This window comes from Heteronotia binoei, chromosome 4 (assembly GCF_032191835.1).
Source record: "Heteronotia binoei isolate CCM8104 ecotype False Entrance Well chromosome 4, APGP_CSIRO_Hbin_v1, whole genome shotgun sequence".
Lineage (NCBI taxonomy): Eukaryota > Metazoa > Chordata > Lepidosauria > Squamata > Gekkonidae > Heteronotia > Heteronotia binoei.
Genome location: NC_083226.1, coordinates 67,991,328 through 68,007,454, shown reverse-complemented (window position 1 = coordinate 68,007,454; position 16,127 = coordinate 67,991,328). Strand labels below are relative to the sequence as shown.

Sequence of the window (16,127 nt, the reverse complement as noted above, 5' to 3'; positions counted from 1 at the left end):
TTAAATGTGCTGCTGAAAATGGATTATTTTGGCTCTTTGAAAATGCTTTCCTATTCCTCCTTGCAAAAAGTTGTTTGTTAATGTAAAGTCCAGATGAAACAGAAATCTGTGATTACCCAGTTTTGGAAATGGGGTATCTTAAATTACAGGCTTCATGTGAGGCCTGAAATAAATTCAAAAAAGGATCTGGACCTTTTATCTAACCCTTCATGCATCTCAGTGATATAACTACTCAGTGTACATCAGGGCCTAGTTACTCCCAAGTGTCTGACCTGAACAACAGTGAGAAGATTCTGTCCCATGAGCCAGTTGAGGACACAGTTTGTTTAAGAGTCTGGATGTGTGGGCATAACCAATATTCAGCATCAAGGGAAATGTAGTTTCCATGTATCAAAAATACGCTGGGCCTTGAAGCAAAACAGATATATGAAGAACTAGAGATATAATAAAAATCTCCCCATTAGAATTTCTGCCTAGATTCTGGGGTTCCAAATCATGTGATCTTATTTCTACACTAAAACTGAAGTACTATTAAACTATCATTCTCTTTTTAAAAGAATTTACACAGGCCATTGTACACATGCAGCTTTTATCTTTTCCCCTTATATTTACTGATGTGCACTACAGCATATGGCACTGAATAAATCACAACACAAAATAAAACTGTTTTGAGTTTCTGGACACATGGAAATTACATATTCCAAGACCCCTGGGCAAGCTCAGAGTCCTTGGAGTGATAAACTCTCACGTGTCATGGCCTGGAGTAAACTGATATTTAAGAGGTTTTCCATACAGGGATAGGCAGTTTCCCCACTGCTGAAATGGTTGCCAATAGAGCTCAGCAGCAATGGGGCTTCCACATAGCAGATTTTTTTTTCATATTTTCTCCCCACCCCCACCTCCAATAAGTGGCTATTCCACTCCCTGGGCAACTAGCAGAATTTTAAGCTTTAAACATAAATAAATATATTTATGACATTATAACATGTTGTCCACCAGGTTCTTTGAATTCCTGACATTCATTTTTAAAAGCCTCTAATCTCTTTATTTGTGGAGATCTGCATAGAAACCTACTTTTTAAAAATGAAAGGAAATTCAGAGAGATGGGTTGTTATATTACAATATTCAATTGCTGTTTGTTTTACAAACATGGGCTTGTGTTAGACAAAGAAAAGGCCTTTACAGGGGTCTCCAAAAGGAAAAGTGGTACTACTGTGGGTGGGACTGAAAAGATCCAGTCTTACCTATCCACATAGCTGCCAAACTGGCTTTGCTGCAGTCTTTCCCAAAGCACTGCAACAAAGTGGATTATGGGGAGATTGCAGAAAAACCAGAGAAACCTCAGAAAGTGCATGAAAACACCATGATGTTGTGGGGAGCGATGAAATAACACTTCCTAAGTCACATTCAAGCTGCAACAAAGAACCTGTATCCAAGCCACAACAAAGAACCTGTATGCAGCGCTGGCTCAACAGCATATGGTGCCCCAGGCAGGTGACCCCTGCCGCCCCCCCTGCAATGCTGCAACCCCCAAGGCGCTGTGCCAAGGTGTGATGCTCGCCCATCCCCTCCTTCCCTTCCTGTCCTGTCGCTCCCCCCGCATGATCACAGTGCGCCGCGGCGGCAGGGCCCAGGTGCAGCGGGCTGTGATCACACCTGGGCAGGGGGGGAGGCAAAGGAACAGATGGGAAGGGAATAAGGGGGCAGACAGTGGCGGGCGGGCTCCGTCAGGGGGTGGGTGCACAGGTGGAGGAAGAAGCAGGCACTCCGCAGCTGGCAGTGCCCAGGCTTCGGGGGGTAGGCAAAGGGAAGTGAAAGGAGGATGGGTGGTGGCAGTGGGTGTGCATGCTGGTGGGGGAGGAGGCAGGCACATTGTGGGCGTGGGGAAAAGCAAAAGGAGGGGACAGGAAGGCAAAGCGAAGGGAAGGAGGAGCGGGTGGTGGCAGTGGGCATGTGGGTGGTGGAGACACTTGGTGCCTGCTTGGGGCACTGGGAGGCGGGGGAGCCCAGTTTGGCACTCCCACCCTCCCGGCGCCCTAAGCAACTGCCTAGTTTGCCTGGTGGGCGAGCTGGCCCTGCCTGTATGTAAGTGATTTGATTCAGTTTCCAAAATGGTGTCTTTATGTTACCACAATTAGTTCAATAACCAGTTACCATAATTAGGAAAATTAGTCATTTTAGAGGAAAACCAGTAACTTCTATCAATCCCTACATGCATCATACTCTCATTATATACCATTATATCTACCGTTCTCATGTAACTAATCCATAAAAAGAATATTGATGCATGTAAACATACCATTCTGACACCATTCTCAAAAGCCTGACGTGTTAAAGGAGCAGGTCCATCAACTGTCTTCCCATCATCATCAGGCCCCCAGCTAGCACTGTAAATGTGTATGTGTTGGGGATTGAGGCTTAGTGATTTTGCTTCCACCATGTCTGTAACATCACCATCTAGCATCCGTACTCCTTGAAAAGAAAAAAAACAAAGTATTAAGGATTATGCAGATTTTAGTGTGAATTACTTTCCTCTTCTTGAACATGAAACAGTTTAAACATCTTATAAAAAATCAAAGAAAAAAGGGCCACTGAATTAATCCCAACCATGAGTAATGTTTCAACGGACAAAATCAAATCAAATTCAACTAATATTGAGCTTTATGAAAACATGTTCACACTTCCAGGGTTGCCAGGTCTAAGTTGGAAAATACCTGGAGATTCTGTGGGTGCGTCCAGGAGAGGACAGAGGATAGGACTCAACATGGTACAGTGCCATAGAGTCCACCCTTCAAAGCAGCCATTTTCTCCAGGGGAGCTGATCTCTGCCAGCTAGAGATCAGTTGTAAAAATGGGAGATCTCCAGGGCCCACCTGGAGGTTGGCAACCCTACTTGACTTAACTGTAACTATTATTCACTGACTGGCCATCATATACATGGGTTCTGTGTATGCGCAGGCCTCCTGTGGAGAGGTTCTTCTGAAGCTCTAAAGAAGAAGGCCCTCCTATCCCTACACCCTGCTTTCCCACCTTCTGTGTTTTTCCTTTGGAGTAAACTTTCTACAGATGGGGATCCTGGAGACATTATGTTCCTCACTCAGGCAGAGTAGAGATTATGGTCATCAGAGTGAAGAATTTTTGCCTCACAAGATATAGGTTTTTTAAAATAGAACTTTTTGTGCCATATTTTGCCACTGTCTGATCTTTAATATTATTCTTAATTTTTCCTGGTGGAGAATTGGGCTTAACATAGAAATGCCTCCTGTTTTCAGAAAAGTATACAGTCTTTTGAAGTTTCCTCAAAGAAGGAGCTTTGAGCAGGAGGACCTCTCTCAGATGTGGCAGAAAGGAAAACATGAGGGAAGGAAGCTCCTTCCTACTTTTCATGCCACAAAAAGGTGGGGAAGCAGCATGGGAGAGGGAAAAAAGAACCCTCTGCTTCTTTAGAGCTTAAAAAAAAAAACCCTTTCTGTGGTAAGAGACCTGAACCCATGCAGAACCCATGTGAGATAGTACAAGCACCAAAACAATGAATTTTAGTTCTAAAGTAAGTTGTTGCTTGGACTTCAAAAGTTACAACAGGCTTTCAAGCAAACTAACTGGGTTTTAAATACTTCTATAAACTCAACTTCTGTAGGTTATGCTACTATGAATTTCTTCCTACCCTTTAACTTCTTTTCAAAGTTGCATTCTAGCACTCTGAGATACTGCATATTAGGGTTCCCAAGTCCAACCCCAGAAATATCTGGGGACTTTGGGGGTGGAGCCAGGAGACTTTGGGGGTGGAGCCAGGAGACACTGGGGTGGAGCTAGGGGGAGGGGGGGAAACGGCGAGCCGCCCCGTCTCGGAGCGGGCAAGGCCGCTGCCGCCTCTTCTCCGCTCGCCGTGGCTGCTCCTCCGAGATGGGCTCAGTCTGAGCCCATCTCGGAGGAGCAGCCATGGCGAGCGGAGAAGAGGCGGCAGCGGCACGGAGGCCTCGCCCGCTCCGCCTCTGGGGTGGAATCGGAGGGGGGGTGGAGGCAGTCCGGGGGTGTGGCGAGCCACGAGTCCGGGTCCTAGAAGGGCCCGGATTCGCGGCTCGCCATGCTCCTGGCCTGCCTCGCCCTCCCCTGCGCTGCTGCTGCCTCTTGGCTGCTCCTCCGAGATGGGCTCTTGGGGTCCCCCGCCAGGGCAGGAGGGTTGGGAAGCCTACTGCATATTCATCACAAACATAAGAGCAACACTGTTCAATATTAGTTGAATTTTATTTGATTTTGTCCATTGAAACATTACTCATGGTTGGGATTGAACTTTCTCTTCTTGCTGTGATGCCTATGCCAAAGAATAACACTCCTGATTCACACAACTATTGACCATGTGGTAACCTCTGGAAAACAGCTTTAAAATTATCAGCTTGTCAGTTTTATGCTCATGCCCTGCCAGTTAAAGCATCACACGCATAGAATTTGGATTTCTCTATAGCAAAATAGAAGTGGTGGTGGTGGAGATGTGATGGCATGTCAGAATTTTGGTGCTGAATGTTGTATGGAAGCCAAATACCACAGTTTTCAGGAAGATTCTGTTCAGCAATTGTAATATTAATTGTGCTTTAGACAGCCCACAGGTTTCGTGTTGAGCTTAAACAGAATGTCAGGTCCAGTGAATCTGATTTCCCCCTCCTTTCATGAGTCCAGCCCACCCACCTTGAAATTCTGTGGTGGCAGCGTCAGGGAGTCACTTTGAGCTCAGAGCTACTCCCAGTGCCTGTTACTGCTGAGCCTGGACCAGCTCCCTGTGGCTGTTGCCATGGTAAGGTCCAGACAGCTTCTGGCATCTGCTGCTGCCGTAGCAGGGCCCCAAATGACTCTTGGCATCTGCTGCCACCACAGCATTTCATGGCACCACACCACTATGGGAAAACCCAGAGCAGTTCCTGGCATCTGCTGCCATATGGTCCGCCATGGCCCTGAGGCTCCATCAAATAGGCAAGGAAAGAGTATTCTCTGCCCAAGTTCAGAGAACAGTCCTTTTACTTTTTGGTGGATTTAAATCCCCACCCATGTATTTTCTTAAACATTCGATATTTTTCTGCACACCTGGGAACCCCCAAGTGTGCATAAAAATCTCTTTATCCTCTATGTGGCCCTGATTTGCAGATTTAGTTATTTGTAGATTGTGGCTACACGTAGCTAATAGTATATAGATCTTGTTTCTTTTATTTCAGAAGTTGTTAAGCATTTCTCTTTGAAAAAGAAAATCTTAAATGCTGATTGTGTGCTCTACCTGGAACTAGTCAAAATACGTGTTCGCCTCTGTTAATTGCACAGCTTAACTAATATAGAGCTTCATTTCTCAATTGGTACCAGGTCAACATTTGCATCTCAGTCCACTTCTCCTATATAATCTACAATGCAGGTTGTATGATTCAACAAGAGTCAAGACACAGCAGCATCACATGCTATACATGTCTTGACATTCCTGCAGTGAACACAGCCAAACTATTTCCTCATTTAATAAGTACACTTCTATTTTAAAGCCAAATTAGCATCTTTTAATTATAAAACTGAGCAGCTTTGCTCCTGCCTTTGGTATGAATTAGCTTGAGTGTTTATCCAGTTCTTAAAGTTCCAATTAAAACAGAGCTTGGCTGTTTTGTTAATACAGCTCTGATTTTCCTCTCCTTTTTCTAATTGAATTGAAACTGCATGATGATCATACTGTGAAGTTCACATAAAAGCTGCCCATACTTTGTGAGATAATACTTGCACAAATAGTCATCTCACTGTGAAGTTTACTTTAAATCAGGTCACAGTTCTTTATATTTTATCCTAAGAAGTGAAATCTTCAAGACTGCAATGCCATGAAATATCAGAAAAAATTAATTAGTTGTTGTACAGCTGCCTATACTAAACCAAATCATTAGCCTTTAGTGTTTACTGTCTACTCTGGCAGGCAACAATTCTCTAAGATCTCAGGCAAAGACTTCAAGCACTTCTTCATTAGGGACTTCAGTGAAGATTCCAGTAATAGAATAGATCTTTATGTCAGCAAAGCATATTCCCTGCCACTAAGCTATGGGCATTTACAATATGTTTTTGTCTTCCTTATCATATTGATAGTTTTGGTAAATATGAAACAACTTTTTATTTCATGTTCAAAACACTTAACTTTCATTAACATTGTTTCATTGATTAAGATTGCAGTTATATTAACAAAAGAACCAGGCAAAGCCATTTGAATGGAAAAATACAAATATTCACTATATTCTATTATTTAATCCAGCTTCTAGCAGTTAGAGCGAAGTTTAAGTTTGACCAACAAGGCTACCCACCTGAGTTAATACCTTATTGAACATTTTGCTTGGATCCAGACCAGCTTCCACAGGTGCAAAGATTTCCACCCAGCTAGTGTCACTTTCTTGCCCTTGTGGCATCCAGGATTGTGTGTGTGTGTGGGGGGGGGGGCATTTTAAGTTTCACTGCACTTCATTAATTATTTCTCATGAAGCTAGAGAAACTCAAAAGTGCACTAATAAAGAGGAGCCCAGTGCTACTTTGTTTACTAACAAGGTTTTATTCCAGCAGTTTTATTTTTGTGGACTACTGCCATCTTAATCAGATACATGAAATGGGGCCTCACTAGCAGTCATTTATACTTCATACACTGGCTAAGTGACTTCGGTGGATTTAGAAGGGTGTAACACTATCATATAGTTTTATCCCACTTGTGGACAAAACCATTACTTTTAAAATAGGTACATGAAAACTAAGTGTTTCTTTGAATTTCAAAGCAATACATTAATCACAAAACTGAATTAACCACTAAGCTACCCCAAGCTGTTCATGGGAGGGGCAGGGTATAAATCAATGGAAATAAATAAATAAATACACTGCTGTTCACCAGCTGAGCCCTGTATACTTAGGGAAAGACAGTCTATACATTTAAATTATAAATAAAACATGAATAAATAATGGGCCATAATGCTGTACTAAGGCTATTATTCACTCTGATAATTTGTCTCTGACAGTTACAGGTAGTCAGCCCTCGGAATGAAGAGAGGTCAGAAGTTTATTTCTTCCATATGAAATAAAAACCTTGTATCCAAGCCAAAATTCAATCAATGTTATCTTTTAACGGCTTTATTTAAAATTAATCTAATTATTCTCAAAATAATTAAAGAATCACAATGACACAAAGAACACTAGTATATGTCAATGAAATTATAAATAATATGTTATCCTTTATCCTATCTCAGATTTAAAAGATAAAAAGAATTTCTAAGATTCTTACCAAAGTGTTTTCAGAAAATATAAGCTAGACTCACTGCAACCCAAATCTGAGAGATTTAGGGGTAGTAGGCTATGACTATCTTATATAGGTCCAGTTATGAAACCTTTTCAGGGGTGCCAAACATGTGGCCTGGGGGGCTGAATCAGGCTCCCAGATGGCTCCTATCAGGCCCCCGAGCAACTGGCTGCCATCTGCTTCCTTCTCCCTCTCTCTTGCTTCCTTCTGCATCACAGCTTGCTTTGCAAGGCCTGCTCAATCACACAGGAGTTATGGAGCAAAACCTCTATTTTCTCCATTGGCTGAGCTCCTCTCTTGGGGAGGAAAGGGGGAAGGCAGAGCTTGTTTTGCCAGGCTCTCTCAATCCCACAGCAGACTACTGAGCTAAGCCTCTCTTCCTTCAATTGGCTGAGGCTCCTCCCCTCCTGGTTTCCTGGGGAAGGAACAAAAGAGCCAGAGCTTCCATTGCCTGGTTCCCTGGATCCCATGGGAGAAATACAAAGAAAGCACAATAAAATCCATTCTACTTGGTCTTACAAACAGCACAGTTAGCCCAGAACCTAATTTGGACAGTGGCTGCTTGTTGATAATAATGCATTATAACACCTCTGAGCATTATCAGCTAGTTACAACTTCCTGCTGCCTACAATCTACCCTTTGACCGGAAAGTGTTTTCATAACCAAGTTACAATACAATCCTATGCATGTCTTCCTGAAGGAAAGTTCCATTGTGTTCAATGTAGCCCAGGAAACTGCACACTTGACCACAGCCTTACAAGGCAATCCAGAATTAATCTAGTCTTAGTCTATTGAAATCAAGTGAATTTCTTGTCTAGCATAAGTTTTAAAACAGGGGTCCCCAACCCCTGGGCCATGGACTAGTCTTGGTCCATGGCTTGTTAGCAATCGGGCCATGAGGCAGAGGTGCCACACTGCCCCTTTTGCTCACCTGGGATCTGGGCAGATGAAAGAGGCATTGCAGCCTTGCTCCAAGGCAGAGCAGCCCCACTGCCCTTTTTGCCCATCCAGGACCTGGGCGGATAAAAGAGGTTGTGCAGCCTCACTCTGAAGAGGCTGGACCTGGGTGGACGGAAGGGGCAGTGCTGCTGCAAGCTTCACCTACCCCTCATTTATAGACCCCCCCTGAGCAGCTGATTGGTCGAATCTTTAAATGGGAGGGGAAGGCAGACTGGCCGTTTTTGTCAACTGGCCACCTGCAAGGGAGGCGGCGGAAGCAGCCCCAGTCTCCCCCCATTTAAAGACCCCTATGAGGAGCAGGGATGGGGTGGGGGCAGGGGGGGCAGCCTGGGTGGCAAAAACCCCAGCACCTCCCCACACACTGGTACATGGAAAAATTGTATTCCATGAAACTGGTCCCTGATGCTAAAAAGGTTGGGAGCCACTGTTTTAAAAGACAATTGTTTTTCCTCTCATACATTTTGAAGCTTATTTCTTTTACTTACCCTTTCCAAGCAATTGGTGTGTGTGTTGGGGGGAGGGTTGACACAGGAAGTCATCAAATTGGTTTACCAATTTAAAGCTTTCTACAGGAACCAAACTCCTGTTGAGCCTTCTCCTCAATGAACTGCACTGCCCGAAGTCCCTATCTCCCTCCCAACTGCCTTTCTTTTTTGTTTTTAGTTTTATCAAAATTGTAAATAGGGTCCATCTGACTCCCAATAGACTTGGCTTGTTAGCACTATGCATAATCATTACTGGGGTTTCTAACTACCCCAACAAATACTGAAAAAATGTTCCCATGTTTAAATAAATGGACCAACACCTATTATCTCCATTTTATTGGGAGGTGGAGCAAGCAGTGAAAACATATTTATAGACTTTTTTTGCTTTGAGGTTTTACACCACTTTTGGAATTTGGGGTTGCAATGGCCCCCAAGGAAACCAATCTCTGCAACCTGAACCTGTTGAGTATATAGTAGGAGCAGGTAAAAGCCCTGTGTTTGTGTTATCAAAGAATCCCTCATGCCCAAAGCCTCATGGAAAAGTTCAAATTGAATTGTACTGAGGTTCTGGAAATGGGGTTGTTCCATTCCCCAGCAGGATAAGCCTGGACATGTTTGAAGGCAGCCTCTGAATCTCACATTTTTCAGACTTGAAGGAGCCATGAAGCCTGGTCACCTGTTTTCTGTGCTAATTGCTTCCCCTTGTTCTTCTTATTTTGCAAGCCTCAGAACAATCTTCTCAACTTTGCATATCTGGGGTGGGGGAAGTACTTCTGATGACCCCAGCACCCTGAGCTGACCTTTGCACTGAACTGTTCATCAAAGTTTCCAAAGCTCTGTTTTGACCATCTCAGCTTTACAGGAGGATGTTACTCTAGATGACCCACTAAACTGGCCACCTGCTTTCTGAGCTAATTGCTTCCCTTTGTCTATATTTGTTATACCACTATAATCGTGTTGTTTCAATGTTGTAACAATTAAAAATGATTGTTTTCTTAAAAATAAACAGTTTTATAGATTTCCCTGAGTCATCTGCTTCAAAAATGGTAAGAACATAAGAGAAGCCATGTTGGATCAGGCCAATGACACATCCAGTCCAACACTCTGTGTCACACAGTGGCCAAAAAATTTATATACACACACACACACACTGTGGCTAATAGCCACTGATGGACATATTTCCATCTAACCCCCTCTTGAAGCTGGCTATGCTTGTAGCCGCCACCACCTCCTGTGGCAGTGAATTCCACATGTTAATCACCCTTTGGGTGAAGAAGTACCTCCTTTTATCCGTTCTAACCCGACTGCTCAGCAATTTCATCAAATGCCTACAAGTTCTTGTATTGTGAGAAAGGGGAAAAAAGTACTTCTTTCTCTACCTTCTCCATCCCATGCATAATCTTGTAAACCTCTATCATGTCACCCCGCAGTCGATGTTTATCCAAGCTAAAGAGCCTCAAGCGTTTTAACCTTTCTTCATAGGGAAAGTGTTCCAACCCTTTAATCATTCTAGTTGCCCTTTTCTGCACTTTTTCCAATGCTATAATATCCTTTTTGAGGTGCGGTGACCAGAATTGCACACAGTATTCCAAATGAGACCTCACCATTGATTTATACAGGGGCATTATGATACTGGCTGATTTGTTTTCAATTCCCTTCCTAATAATTCCCAGCATGGTGTTTGCCTTTTTTATTGCAATCGCACACTGTCTTGACATTTTCAGTGAGTTATCTACCATGACCCCAAGATCTCTCTCTTGGTCAGTCTCTGCCAGTTCACACCCCATCAACTTGTATTTGTAGCTGGGATTCTTGGCCCCAATGTGCATTACTTTGCACTTGGCCACATTGAACCTCATCTGTCACGTTGACGCCCACTCACCCAGCCTCAACAGATCCCTTCAGAGTTCCTCAAAATCCTCTCTGGTTCTCACACCCTGAACAATTTAGTGTCATCTGCAAACTTGGCTACTTCACTGCTTACTCTCAACTCCAAATCATTTATGAACAAGTTAAAGAGCATGGGACCCAGTACTGAGCCCTGCGGCACTCCACTGCTTACCGTCCTCCACTGTGAAGACTGCCCATTTATACTCACTCTCTGCTTCCTATTAATTAGCCAGTTTTTGATCCACAAGCGGACCTGTCCTTTTACTCCATGACTCTCGAGCTTACTAAGGAGCCTTAGGTCAATTTGACTCCATTTATGTTCTTGTGGAGTTTTGCCATTTTCAATGAGGGGTATTTTTGATCCCAATTCCAAATTTTACTCTCCTTTGTCTTGCATTTCTGTAGGAAGTTATTCCTAAATCCTGATTTTTCTTAGTAGCTGCCATGACTGAGAGCTATCAGGATTCCACTGGTTTTTTGCTGTAATGTGGGATCTGTGACCCCCTAAGTCAAAGTAGCATAGTTGGGGATTTTTTTTCCATGAGAGGGTTAAAAATCACTGACATTTCAGCTCTGGTTTTCTTCCTTTCACTCCACTCATTCTCCTTATGTATATGTTGTACATTTCAGAATGGCTAGATTGGAGTCCAGTAGCACCTTTAAAAGACAGACAAGATTTTCAAGGTATAAGTTTTTGAGAGTCAAAGTTCCAGTCGTCAGATACAAGTTGGAATGAAGATCTCTGAGTCCTTACATCTCAGTCAGAAAGTAGAAGGGATGTTGCAAAAAAGGAACTCAAAAAGCAGAAGTACCATGAGTATTGTAATAAGCTTTATTAGAGCAGAGGAGAAATCCTTGGAGGTGTAAAATTACCATCTATGATGAAATAAGAATCCTATGTCCCTATTCAGCCCTAGAAGAGTTCATCGTTCTAAATTTGCGATTGCTCTTTAAGAATTGCCAGAAACCACCATGAATTGCATTAAAATTCATGGCATTCATACTGATTCTTCAGTTGATGAACATCACTTCACAAAGAACCAGCCAAAATTTGTGACTTTAGTTCATCAGCCAGTTTGTGCCCACTTCTAAGCATTTGGTGTGTTGAAGATGGTGACTGGAGGTATGCAGATATGTTGGCTGATCAGTAGGTAGCCGGTATAAGGTGCTTGTTGACTTCTTTCTTTGCAACACTCTTCCCACCTTCTGACTAGGATATAAGAGATATTGCTATTCTGCTTGTATCTAATGAAGGAAGTTTTGACTCTTGAAAGCTTATACCTGAATTTTGTTGTAGTATTGGACTTGAATCCAGCTGTTCTACTGCAGATCAACACAGTTACATTCTGAAACTGGTTTAGACTGTAAGCCTGTAGTCAGGCACTCTATATGTGACACTTCTAGGCATTTGATATATATTAAATCTTGTAACTATAATTCTATATAATAAAGATCCCACTTATCAGGCAAAATATGGTTCTATAAATGTGTTTGCACACAACTGATGAAAAGAATTAAGTTGTATAAACAGAAACTACAGTGAAGAAATATGACTTACTAACAATTAGTTCTCTTATAAATGAAAATTGTTTGGGAACAGAGAAACTTTAACAATGCGACAAAAAAGATCATTAGTCATGTTCAATATACTAATATTTAATTTAATGGAGAAAGTTTAATAACACTGTGTACCTTAACGAAAAGATGCTGGTATTTTGATACATGGAAGGTCATAAAGATTTGTGGCACAGAAAATTAGAAGAATTAAAATGTGTCTTCTGAATGTTCTTATCTAATTTTGGAATAAATATCAGGGTAGCTAAACCTATAAACTGAGTCATTGCAAAAATGTTGCTTGCAGTTGTATTTTGCAATACGGTTTCAAAGCTTTATAAGTCTTTAAACTTGCCTTCTGCAGACTCCTGAATAAATATGCAGTGTAGCTCAGAATCACTCAAGTTCATACCACCATTTCAGGCATGGCAGCCTTCCGATGCCTGCATTTGTATGGTAACCTACATGTATAGAGCCCAAAGAACAGACTTTGATATGCACGTGATATTGAGGGATGAGCTTGAACTTTTCCCACCACAGTGCTTTTCTGATAGTAGCAACATGGCCAAATTTTCTACTTTATGGAAGTTTTAAAGGAGGTCTCTAATGTTTACACCTTATAATATTATTGAATGGTATTTGTTAACAGGAAACTTCTGCTACATTATTTAACATAGTATATCAGCCTTAATGCTTAGGAAAAACATTTTTCATAATTTACACTTTTTAAACACATTTTACCTTTTTAATTCTAAATTTTATTGCCATTCTTCTGACTTCAGTTTACTTCTCAAATTCTCTTTAAAAATGACTCTTACCCTGTTTATCCATATTAACAACAAGGAATCCACAAAGAAGCATGGAATAGCCTCAAATAAGCCTCAAACATTTAAGATCCATATGAGAAGAAACATATTTCTGATATTTCAACCACTGAAAAACAGTATCTATTCACACCCGTTAGAATACCATACCAAAAGGGCACAGCAGAATTTGTAAAAGGAAATGTAACACAGATGCTACCCCTGCATTCTCACTAAGGCACCAAAGTTAATACCAGAATACGCAATAGTGTTTTAATGTGAATCACTGCAATGGCTAAAACCGACAAGTTTTCCAAGTTATATCTATACTAAAACTATTAGTATTAGCCATTTAGAATAGGTGAATGATAATACAGATTATCACTACATAATTATATGCCATCAGTACGTTTCTATATAGTTACTGTATTTCATAGACATTTCCCTATCAAAAGCATTTACTTTATATGCTGCCTCAATAGAGTTCTACTTGAGGCAGCTTACAAGGAAAAACACTACCATAAAATCATAAAATTATATTTTTTGAATATTTTCAAATATTATGTAGAAACAAAAATCATGTTATTGTTTCAATGACATGAAATAATTAAAACTTACCCCCAATCCTGGCATTAAATGCAATTCCTACTATACAATGTGAATTGTTTGCAGTAGCTGCCACTTCTCCAGCACAACGGGTTCCATGCCTGTAGGCAAAACAAATATTTTAAAGTAAGCAACACTGTCCATTAAGATAGACAGAATGTCTGTATTTAATAGGTTTTTTCTTCTTCTCAGATGAAATCTGTAAGATGTTTCTAGAGAACCACAGCTAGCATCATGCATTTTTAGATGCATATGCAAGAATTCTGCATATTTAGAATTTATTCACAACTATCCGCTTAGTCCCATTGAAGTCAATAGTACTGACTTTGCTTTTACTTCATCAAGACGGAAGCTTTAGGTAAATACAGCAAGAGAAGACCACAGTACAAGGACATATTAAATTGACACCAAACAGGAAGGTTATTGAACAATTTAAATGCATTGTTTTATGCAGGCAGAAGCTGTAGCACTTATGCATTTCAGAAAGCACTTTCAATATATGTAATATCTGTACAACAGCTTTAGAACCAATAAGATAAGTTGTAAAATAACTTAGTTGACTCAGGGCCTAACTACACAGTCCATTTTTCCTCAGTATGTTCCAGGTCAGGTCAGCAAACGTGTTCCTCCACATTATGCATGGGCCCAATTTGGATCAGGACTACACATGGCAGGGAGAAAGGACTTAAACCTCCACAATACTATTCACCTGACCTGACAGCCCTGGGGAATCTCTATTTCTCTTGTGAGGAAACCTACCCGTACCCTATGAGCGCACATGGCACCTCCAATGAGCAAGTACTGCCCTTTTGGGGCCTTACAGACAGGACAATGGTACAAGGATAGGTTTAGCAGGAAAGGCCAGCATTTTCTGGACTTGGGGAGGGGAGTGGCCCCAGCTGGGGTGGAGCCTGGAAAGGGCGGGGTTTAAGGAGGAGTGAGACCTCAGAGAGGCACAATGCCATAGCCTTCACCCTCCAAAAGGAAGATTCTGTTCACTTACCGTGAAGTCTTCCTTCTTGGAGGTCCCATGGTGGGTCAATCCTGACCTATGGGAACATAGCTCCTCCTCTCCATAGGCAGGGCAGCAAAGCAAGTTCCTTCCAGGAGGGGGTGCTATTCCCCTTAACTTTCAGTTCGTCTTCAAGCCAGTCAACTCCCAACTAGAAACTAGAAAACAAACTGCAACCGAGGGAAGAACACCACAGTAATATCTGCCGTCCCCTCCCAGTCCCGAAATCAAGGAAGCATACACAGAATCATCCAACTTCCTTTATTCATAACGGTGGAACTTAGCAGCTTGGTACAACCAAACCAGAATGCCCATAACCAATAACTCCCCGTGTGCAATTACATGGTCCACAGTAAACTCAGCAGAAAGACAAATGCCCAAACTCCCGGGCCTCCCAGTGTATTGATGCAAAGACTGATTCAATCCCAAACCGGGCGGGGAGGACTGACCCACTCTGGGACCTCCGAGAAGGAAGACTTCACGGTAAGTGAACAGAATCTTCCATTCTCCAGTGGTCCCAGTAGTGGGTCAGTCCTGACCTATGGGACTTATAACAGCTGTTCCCGAGGGTGGGCCCACTCAGTCCTTTGGATCAAATAGCAGCCTGCAACACCCTCCTACCGAATGCCGCCTCAGCTGAAGCAAGCTTATCAATATGGTAGTGCTTTGTAAAGGAATGAACGGAGCACCTCCATAGAAGGGAAAGCTCTGTAAGCTGCCGAAGTGGCTGCTCCCCTTAAGGAGTGAGCTGTGATGCATGATGGAGGGTCCAATCCCCTGGCTCTATATGCCTTGATGATGCAGCCTCGCAACCATCTACTAATTGTAGATTTAGAAATGGCTTTACCCAGGGCTCTGGCACTAAAAGAAACAAATAAGAAATCAGAAGACCTTAGAGGCTTAGTTCTGTCCAGGTAAAAGCTTAAGGCTCTGCGAACGTCTAAACAGTGCCATAGTCTCTCCTTTTCGTGCTGCGGATTGGGACAAAAGGAAGGAAGAATAAGCTCTTCCGATCTATGAAACAGTGAATTAACTTCTGGGACAAAGGCCGGGTCAGGTCTCAAGACCACCTTACTCGGTGGAAAACACAAAGATCTTTGTGTATAGACAATGCCTTAATCTCAGACACCCTGCGTGCCGAAAATCATTTTAAAAGTAAGCATCTTTAAACTGCATGAAGCCATAGGCTCAAAAGGCTTGTGACTTAATGCCTCAAGCACTACATTCAAATTCCAAGAAAGGGAACCTGTGTGCCTGCGGTGGATTAAGGAGAGACACACCTCTTAAAAAGCATTTGATGTGTGACTGTTTGGACAGCAACTTGCCCTTCCTATCACCTCTCACCGCTGAAATGGCCGCTACCTGCCTTCAGAGGGTGTTGGTACTAAGTCCCTTCTCCAAACCCACCTGAAGGAAGGCTAGCACGTCTGCTATCTTAGCAGCCATTGGGTCTGCACTGTTCTCCTGACACCAGGATACAAAGGTCTGCCAAGTGGCATTGTACACTCTATTAGTAGACATTCGTCTAGAGG

The 16,127-nt window shown here is 42.4% G+C and overlaps 1 protein-coding gene across 2 annotated transcripts in view; it reads right to left on the bottom strand.

Annotated features, from left to right (window-relative positions):
- Nucleotides 1-16,127, bottom strand: part of PCSK5 (proprotein convertase subtilisin/kexin type 5) — a 429,617-nt gene that overhangs the window by 260,950 nt on the left and 152,540 nt on the right. For both annotated transcript variants that reach the window (XM_060237482.1, XM_060237481.1), the window contains exons 6-7: nt 13,596-13,684; nt 2,300-2,472 (exon numbers count right to left, since the gene is read on the bottom strand). In XM_060237482.1, coding sequence (XP_060093465.1) covers nt 2,300-2,472; nt 13,596-13,684 — 262 coding nt within the window. The remainder of the gene's footprint in view (nt 1-2,299; nt 2,473-13,595; nt 13,685-16,127) is intronic.